Source organism: Hemiscyllium ocellatum, chromosome 1 (genome assembly GCF_020745735.1).
Source record: "Hemiscyllium ocellatum isolate sHemOce1 chromosome 1, sHemOce1.pat.X.cur, whole genome shotgun sequence".
NCBI classification, from domain to species: domain Eukaryota; kingdom Metazoa; phylum Chordata; class Chondrichthyes; order Orectolobiformes; family Hemiscylliidae; genus Hemiscyllium; species Hemiscyllium ocellatum.
The window spans coordinates 166,642,964-166,652,746 of record NC_083401.1 but is presented as its reverse complement, the minus strand read 5'-3'; the positions used below and the strand labels follow the sequence as shown (position 1 = coordinate 166,652,746).

Genomic DNA, 9,783 nt, shown 5'->3' with positions numbered 1-9,783 from the left:
GGGGAGAGATGGGCGCCGCAGGAAATGGAGTGCATTATTTCCCCCTCCAACTCTATTTTGATTTGATCCCTGCCCTCCCCTTCACTGTTTGATCAGAAGGGCACTGTTGATCACAGGCTATTCATGTGTTTCCTTTCTTCCTGGTGGTGGAAATTTGAATAAAGATTTATGCACCTTGTGTCTTTCACTGTGTCTCACACCTGCACACATACACAACATGGGTGCTGGGGGAAAAAAATGATACTTTGACCTGAAATTATTGACTGAACTTTCAGTGCCAGATTGATTTTCTACTGATAGTGTAAATATAGGAATTCTTGGCACTAAGCACATTTGAATGTGCATTCAGAGAACGAAATGGTATGTTTATGAAGGTAGTAGTAGAATTGTGTATCTCTGGCATCAACCTCTCAAAGCTAACACTCAATGGTACATCAGCCCTAGCTTGAAGTCGTTGCAGTATTTGTTCTAAAATAATATCAAATGTCCTGTGTTCTGAATCTAATTTACAAAAGAGGATTAGAAACAGAGGTCAGTCCACACACCCCCCACCCTGAACTCAGTGCAGTGTTTCTAAAAGATAAACACTGCTTTCTGTCCTCCAACCAATTCTTAAGATTTATCTTGCATCCCACCTCTTCAGGTTTAACTAGTCACCTCTCACGTAGAATATTATTAAATGCCTTCTTGATGTAAAGGTGCAATATATTTTAGGATTTACCTGTCCAGTTAGGGGGTCTCATTTTATGGAAGAAGATGAGCAGAGTGGTGAGACAGCATCTTTGGCTGTAACTATGTGACTGCTGTGTATTAGCTTTTGTACAGCCAATCTGTCGGTTTACTCCTGATAATCAATTCATTATTTTACTGGGAATTGAAAAATTACTAATAGATCTGTAGTCCTGCTGTCCTATACTAAACCACAGCAAAGCTAATATTTAAACTAATGACATCTGATGAAATGCTCATATCATCCAAATTACTTCCTTTAATACTTTCAAATGATAAGAAAATTCTTTCCAACTATACAGTGCTTCAACTGCAAAATTCTAGCTGTATCCCTTTTACAATTCCCCCATTGCCCCTCCTTTCATGAGATAGGGCAGTTAAAAGTGCTGTTTCATCAGTGCCAGCAACCCTAGTGTACAGGGAATGCATATTGCATTACTCTAGATTGAATCTTGTTACTAAGACCAACACAGTCCTCACCCATTACCTGTATATGTACATTCAACAGAGGTCACTGGGTGACATTCAATTGGAGCCTAACTAGCAAAACTGGAGTTAACTGGAATCAGAGAAGAAGCTATCTATTGGGTGGAGTCAGATTTCTTACACTAGAATGTTTGTAGTTATTGGAGGTCAATCAGTTCTGATGTAAAATGTTACTGCAGGAGTTACTCTAGGCACAACCAGCTTCAACTGTTTCATCATTAATATTCTCTTCATCATAAAGTCAGAAATGTGGATATTCGTTGATGATTGCATAATGTTCAGCATCATTCAAGGCTCCTCAGATACTGAAGCAGTCCATGTCCAAATGCACCCAATCCTGGACAACATTGGGTTTTAGCTGACAAGTCACAAATGATATTTGCATCACACAAGGGCCTGGCAATAGCCATCTCAAACAAGAGAGAATCTAATGATATTGTTAATGCTACATGATATTAAGATGTATTACAATTACTGAATCCTCCATTTTCAACATCCTGGGGGGGCTATCATTGATCAGAAACTGAACAGGGTGAGCCATACTGTGGCTACAAGAGGAAGTCAAAGGCTTCACATTTTGCACCAAATAATTCATCACCTATCTCCCCAATTCCTGTCTGCCACTTACAAGACCCAAACCAGCAGTGTAATGCAATACTCTGCATTTGTCAGGATGAGTGCAGTTCCATTGCAAGGTTTCCTTATCTGTGTGTTGCCACTCTTACCACAGGTACATTATCATAGAACCCAGAGTTACTGTTAAGGACTTCCAGGGTCATCCATTCCTCACTCTATGTGATTGGTATCACTTCTGGAGAGCATACTTTGCCAATGGAACAGAAAATACCCAAGGATGGTGATTATGGAGTATGAGACATTGACTGAAAGGTATGATTTTGTTGTTTATTTGCCTATGGGACAACTAGCCGGGTGTCTTCTGTCATGACTGAATCCAATTTTTAGGTGGGTGCTCAGTGGTTGGTGCCTTTTTAGTTTCATTATAAGTGTTCATAGCAGTTTGATGAAATTGAAGTGGCCTATTCAGAAGGCAGTTATGGGTCTGTGGATCTTGAGCCACATAGCAAACATTTTAAATCAGGATGGAAAATCCCTTCTGAGGTAGGACCTCAGAAACTGTCACATTTACTGATCATTATTCAAAATACAGATTAATTGAATTAATTGAATTTAATTTCCCGTTCTGCCTTCATGAAATTTAAACTCATAGCTCTATACTGTCAACCCAGCCTATGGATTACAAATCTAGTGAAATATTCAGAATGTTGCATGACCTTATTGTTACAGTGCCCCACTGGATTTACTCAACAGTTCAGAAGCAATGGAATGACAAGCATTATAATTTGGGGTACATTAAAATACAATGATGCCCTTGCTCTTTTCTGACAGTATTAATAAATCGGAAGATTTAAAAGTTATAGATTTACCAGAATAAATATACTCCTCATGGCTTTTGAACTTTTTTGGTGGAACTAAGTTGGTCAATAAATCGTGATCATCTCTGTGACATCCATTAGGCTGTTAAATGGCTCCAAAATTAAAATTTTATTCATGTCTCACACAGGCTTATCAAATAGCTACTAAACCTTTAATAATTTTACCCAGTCCTTCATCTATTAATTCCTGATGAAGGGCTCCGACCTGAAACGTCGATTCTCCTGCTCCTTGGATGCTGCCTGACCTGCTGTGTTTTTCCAGCAACACACTTTCAACTTCGCCCATTTATGTTCTTGGCATCTTGAGTTCTCTAAGCTCTCAGGGAGACACCCTTGCCCCTTCAACAGAACATTAGAAACTCAAAAGGTGAGTGTGAAATCCCAGTTTCCACAGCCACACCGTCCTGAGTGCTATACTGTGGCAGGAGGTGTCTTTCAGGTCAGATACGGAGTCATAGAGATGTACAGCATGGAAACAGACCCTTCAGTCCAACCTGTCCATGTGGACCAGATATCCCAACCCAACCTAGCCCCACCTGCCAGCACCCGGCCCATATCCCTCCAAACCCTTCCTATTCATATACCTGTCCAATGCCTCTTAATTGTTGCAATTGTACCAACCTCCACCACATCCTCTGGCAGCTCATTCCATACATGTACCACTCTCTGTGTGAAGAATGTTGCCCCTTAGGTCTCTTGTATATCTTTCCCTTCTCACCCTAAACCTATGCCCTCTAGTTTTGGACTCCCCTACCCCAGGGAAAAGACTTTGTCTATTTATCCTATCCATGCCCCTCATAATTTTGTAAATATCTATAAGGTCACCCCTCAGCCTCTGATGCTCCAGAGAAAACAGCCCTAGATTATTCAGTCTCTCTCTATAGCACAAATCCTCCAACCCTGGCAACATCTTTGTAAATATTTTCACAGCATCTTTCCGATAGGAAGGAGACCAGAATTGCATGCAATATTCCAACAGTGGCCTAACCAATGTCCTGTACAGCTGCAACTTGACCTCCCAACTCCTGTATTCAATACTCTGACTAATAAAGGAAAGCATACCAAACACCTTCTTCACTATCCTATCTACCTGCGACTCCACTTTCAAGGAGCTATAAACCTACACTCCAAGGTCTCTTTGTTCAGCAACACTCCCTAGGACCTTACCATTAAGTGTTTACGTCCTGCTAAGATTTGCTTTCCGAAAATGCATCACCTCGCATTTATCTGAATTAAATTCTATCTATCACTTCTCAGCCCATTTGCCCATCTGGTCTGGATCCTGTTGTAATCTGAGGTAACCCTCTTCGCTGTCCACTACACCTCCAATTTTGGTGTCATCTGCAAACTTACTAATTGTACCTCTTATGCTCGCATCCAAATCATTTATGTAAATGACAAAAAGTAGTGGGCCCAGCACCAATCCTTGTGGCACTCCACTGGTCATAGGCCTCCAGTCTGAAAAACAACTCTCCACCACCACCCTGTTTTCTACCTTTGAGCCAGTTCTGTATCCAAATGGCTAGTTCTCCCTGTATTCCATGAGATCTAACCTTGTTAATCAGTCTCCCATGGGGAACCTTGTCGCACGCCTTACTGAAGTCCATATCGATCACATCTACCGCTCTGCCCTCGTCAATCCTCTTTGTTACTTCTTCAAAAACTCAAATTTGTGAAACATGATTTCCCACGCACAAAACCATCCGAAACTGCTCCGCCAGTTCCTTGTCTCATTGGCGCGTGAATCAATCTCTTTCAAGGTGCTCTGCTGTGAAAGGCACTATATAAAGGCAAGATGTTCCCTTTTGCTAACTCACTTTCTGCAGGAAGCTACAAACTAAGTTTCCATTGACTGTTCTCTCAGCTTCTTTATTTCCTGCTTTTCTCCATCTGTCCTCCTCTGAAGGCTGTGGCTTTCCAAACTTCCAAATACACCCTAATTCGCCTGCTTTTTTTCTGGTACAATTTTGAACAAAGATCCTCAATCTGACTGACTCCCTGACAGTTGTATACCTGACAGTTGTATACCTGGCAGTTGTACACCTGACAGTTGTATACCTGACAGTTGTATACCTTGCGGGCGGTGGGGCTACAGGCAGCTATGTTAAACTGTATTGAACTAAGCCCTCGATGGTGTCGCGTTTCTGGTGAAGCCTCTGGACTCGGTTATGGTAACTGCGATAAAGGGGACCTTGTTTTTTTTGTTTCTAACAGTAGTTTGGGGAGCTGCAGCAGGGAACAGTAATAGGTGGGTGGGTTCGCTGTATGGGCAGGCACGGCCGGGCAACGAGACTGTCTTCGTTCATAAAGTGTGTGAAATCTCACACAAGCCAGAACATTGGCTGTTGCTGAAATCCCTCTCCGCTCAGCAAGGCTGTACCTCTGGGTGTGAACCGACCAGACTCCTCCCATTGCCTTTTTACTGGAGATGCGGAGGAGCTGGTGCCATTAAGCTCCTGACCCAACACTGTGTGGCACAGAGGGCCTGGTTCAGGAGCACACCTTAAAGTTTGCAGCAATGAGCCCGATGAACGCAGGGATGTGTGTGCTCCTGGCTGCGCTATCCCTTCCCCCGGTTAAAGGGATGGGCATTTATTCTTACAGTCACGCTGAGTTCAGCTACAAGCGCAGTAACTGTAAACTCATCCCCAGCGCCCTGGCACTCTGCCACGGCATCGAGTACCCGGAGATGAGGTTACCCAACCTGCTGGGGCACGATACCATGGAAGAGGTGCTGCAGCAGGCCGGCTCCTGGATCCCGCTGGTGCAGAAGCAGTGCCACCCGGATACCAAGAAATTCCTGTGCTCCCTCTTCGCTCCGGTATGCATCGATGAACTGGACGAGCCGATCCAGCCGTGCCGCTCACTCTGCGAGCGGGTCAGGGAGAGCTGTTCGCCCGTCATGTCAGCTTTCGGTTTCCCCTGGCCTGACATGCTGCAGTGTGAACATTTCCCACAGGACAACGACCTGTGCATCCCGCCCGCAGACTCCAACCAGCACGGCCCACCGCCTAGAGAAGGTGAGGCTGAAGGCAGGGCACTGGGTCCTACTCTGCAACTATCCAGCTGTTTGACAAGGTTTACAGATAGCCTGCTGCGTGTATGTGTGTGTGTGTGTGTGTGTCTGTGTGTCTGTCTGGTGTCTGAGTATGTGTGGAGGTGTGTCAGCGTGTGTGTCTGGGTGTCTGTGTGTGTGTGTCTGTCAGTCTGTCTGGGTGCCAGAGTATGTGTGGAGGTGTGTCAGTGTGTGTGTGTATGTGCCTGTGTGTGTCTGTCTGTGTGTCTGCATGTGTATGTGTGTGTATGTGTGGGTGTGTGTTTGTGTGTGTGTGTCTTTGCGTGTATATATATGTGTGTGTGTGTGTGTCCGAGTGTGTGTAGATGCGTGTCTGTATGTGTGTCTCTCTATCTGTGTGTCTGCGTGTGTATGTATGTGCCTGTGTGTGTGTATCTGTATATCTGTCTGTGTGTCTGAGTGTGTATGTGTGTGGGGGGGGGGGGGGAGGTTGGTGCTTGGGGGTGTCAATGTATGTGCGTGGAATCCGGATCACTTTCAAAACCAGATATTTCTGTGATGTATAATTACTGTCTGCTCCTTCTCCGAACTCCTTGAGATATATCCACTGTTTCCAAACTCTGTCTTGCTCTGTGAGGGAGATGTTAAAGGAAACCTGTGTTGTAATATTCGGGTAACTGATAAAGTTGTGGTAAAATACTGACTGGCTACCAAGCCAGTCGCCCCCAGTATTGGGTGCGATCGCTGAGATCGGACCTTTCTGCACTCCACTCTATATAATACTCTCTCCCACTGATAGCGCAGGGAGGAATTCGCTGTGATGCAATCTTAGGAGGTTTCGCATGGATCAATGCACCTTACTGATTAAGGGGTCAGCAGCAAACACCCCCACTACACACCCCCACACACTCCCACCACACACCCCAAACACACCCACACACTCCCACCACACACCCCTATACGCACCTACACACTCCCACCACACCCCCACCACACCCCCACACACTCCCACCACACACCCCCACACACACCCACACACCCCCACACACCTCCACACACCCCCACCATACCCCCATACAGCCCCACACACACCCATACACACACACCCCACACACACCCACACACTCCCACCACACACACCCCACACATTCCCACCCCCCCCACATCCCCACCATACCTCCACACACCCCCACCATACCCCCATACAGCCCCACACACACCCATACACACACACCCCACACACACACCCACACACTCCCACCACACACACCCCACACATTCCCACACCCCCCCCCACATCCCCACCACACCTCCACACACCCCCACCATACCCCCATACAGCCCCACACACACCCACACACACACCCCACACACATACACACCGGGGTGACCCCTCTGCAACAATTTCATTTTTCTTTTAATTTTTTGAAAGAATTCGTAAGATTTCCGTAAGCAAGTTCCGTGTGTCTTGTGGACGCTGTCGGTGTTTGTCGGTGTTTGGTTGTGATTCCGTGAGTAACAGCATTTCTTCAAACTCCCCCCAAACCGCAGCGAGACGACTGTGTCTGCTCGATGAGATGAACATAACTCGGGGGTTTAAAAAAATCAAGTGTATGATTTATTCATTAAAAAAGTCTTCGTCAGAAAACTTAGTCACAAACGCAGCTCGGTTCTGTTCAGTAGCATATCGAGTAAACAAAAAAAATTGAAGTTTGACTCTATCCATCTAACCTATTCCATACAAGACAACATTTACATGTATTGGAAGAGAACTGAGCGGACCCCCATCCTAACGCATCTGGGACAGCCTGGATTTAAATTGACAGCTTTGTTCAAGAACATAGCTGCTCTTCTTATCCCACAGCAGCGGCGCTTCAAGGGGAGACCTGTGTTTGTGTGTGTGGGTGTGTGTGGGTGGGGGTGTGGAGGTGATGAGTGGGAAGGGAATGGGGGAGCATTCATTTAACAGCCACCAGCGAATGCAAATTGCGGAGCTGTGCCTGTGATATTAAAAGCACGGCCCAGTGTGTAGCCGGGATCCTACAGTGGGACCCATTTACATTGTGCAGACCTTTTGAGCGTTTGTGAACGAATAGGAGGCGTGCCTTTCCTTTTCATCGTTTGTTTTATAGAACTTCCACGGTCCAAGCCATTGACTATTGTGATTATTCGCATTTATTCAGTTCTCCACGCTCCCCACGCCCCCCCCGCGCCCCCAGCCCCACCACCCCATGCCCCAGCTTTGAAATCAATACAACGCACTAAACTCTCTTTCACTTCTCTTCAGTAAACTGCGCATCCCTCCCGGTGAGCAACATTTCTCAGGAGGAGGTCACATTACACAGGGTAACCGAAGATACTTAATACTTCGCAGAGTACAGCCCTCTTCACAAAAGTAACAAAACCAGAGAGAACCTAGAATCTCTGCAGAAGGTGGGAAATCCAGGCTGTGAACTTGTTTGTTCTGGGTTCATACCCAAGATCAGCTCATTATTCCTCTTTGGAACTGAACGTACGAATGCAAATATGAATATTTATGATTATAATATAACAGTTTATAATATTGATATTAACACTTTTTCAGAACTGAGGATTTGTGATGCCTGCAAAGACAGAGAGCAAAACGACAATGACATCGTCGAGAGTTACTGCAAAAATGATTTTGGTGAGTTACTGACTAGGGAGCGGGCAAAGATAACGGATCTCAACCCAGTCCTGCGCTTCCTTGAGTTTTCTTGCTGTTCCAATAACCGGGACTGTGCGCTTTTACAAAGCGCTGTTTCCTCGTCGCATTTTGAAGAAAAAAGTAACCCCTCTCGTTTAATTTATTGTAACGTTCAGGATAGACTGCACTTAAATGTTCAACTAAACGGCTCCGGTCAAATTCCGTCGATCTGAGCCAAACGTATTGAAACCGGGTCAACCGTGACATTGTGAGGCCGGTGGGAGGGGGGTGGGAGGGGAGGAGGGGGTCAGTGGGTGAAATGGTACCAGTCGAATGGCTGGCTTGTTTCACAGATCTGATTAATTATCCTCCCAAATGTTGTGATGTGGGGGAGCCGGTGTTGGACTGGGGTGGACAAAGTTATAAATCACACAACCCCGGGTTACAGGTTTTATTAAACCTCGGGAGGATAGCGCCGCAGGTCTGCTGCCCGGCTGTGCTTTTCCAGCACCACACTCTGGACTTTCATCTCCAGCATCTGGTTTATTAACCCATTGGACTGTACCCTGCTGTTGTGTGATTCTTAACTCTGAATTTTTAACTCCCAAATGTTAGGAATAGTTTGGGGGGATGGGTTAGCGGAGTGTGTGTGTGTGTATTCCTGATGAAGGGCTTTTGCCCGAAGCATCGATTTCGCTGCTCCTCGGATGCTGCCTGAACTGCTGTGCTCTTCCAGCACCACTAATCCAGAATGTGTGTGTGTGTATATATATATATATACACACGTGTGTGAATGTGTGTGTATGTATGTGTGTGTATGTATGTGTGTGTGTGCATGTGTGTGTATGTATGTGTATGTATGTGTGTGTATGCATGTGTGCGTGCATGTGTGTATGTGTATATGTGTGTATGTATGTTTGTGCATGTGTGTATGTGTGTATGCGTGTATGTATGTATGTGTGTGTGTATGTTGTGCGTGTGCGTGTATGTGTGTATGTATGTGTGTATGTGTGCATGTATGTGTGTATGTGTATGTTGTGTGTGCGTGTATGTGTGTATGTATGTGTGCATGTATGTGTGAGTATGTGTGCATGTATGTGTGTATGTGTGCATGTGTGCATGTATGTGTGTATATGTGTGTATGTATGTGTGTGTATGTTGTGTGTATGTGTGTGTATGTATGTGGAGAGGGGATGGAGTCTGTAGGCAGTGGGCAGTGAAGAGGCATTGTCACCTCCTCTCGACCATCCCCCCGCTCCCCTCCCCACACAGGCATAAAGGCGCGGACCTGCACAGTCCCGACCTTCGGTATACACTCTGGTGCCCACACACTGGTCAATCTCAACACCTGTCAAAAGGCCTCTCCCCCGTCCCTGTGATCTCCACCAGGCGCCTTCACATTCTTATTTTCCTCCCACCTTCACCCCCACCCC

General features: G+C 45.8%; 1 protein-coding gene across 1 annotated transcript in view; it reads left to right on the top strand.

Moving 5' to 3' along the window:
- The first annotated feature begins 5,135 nt into the window (after window positions 1–5,135).
- The window catches only part of sfrp2 (secreted frizzled-related protein 2), a 5,003-nt gene continuing 355 nt past the window's right edge, over window positions 5,136–9,783 (top strand). Inside the window, exons 1-2 of the mRNA XM_060833078.1 lie at window positions 5,136–5,689; window positions 8,270–8,350. Coding sequence (XP_060689061.1) covers window positions 5,188–5,689; window positions 8,270–8,350 — 583 coding nt within the window. The 5' untranslated portion in view covers window positions 5,136–5,187. The remainder of the gene's footprint in view (window positions 5,690–8,269; window positions 8,351–9,783) is intronic.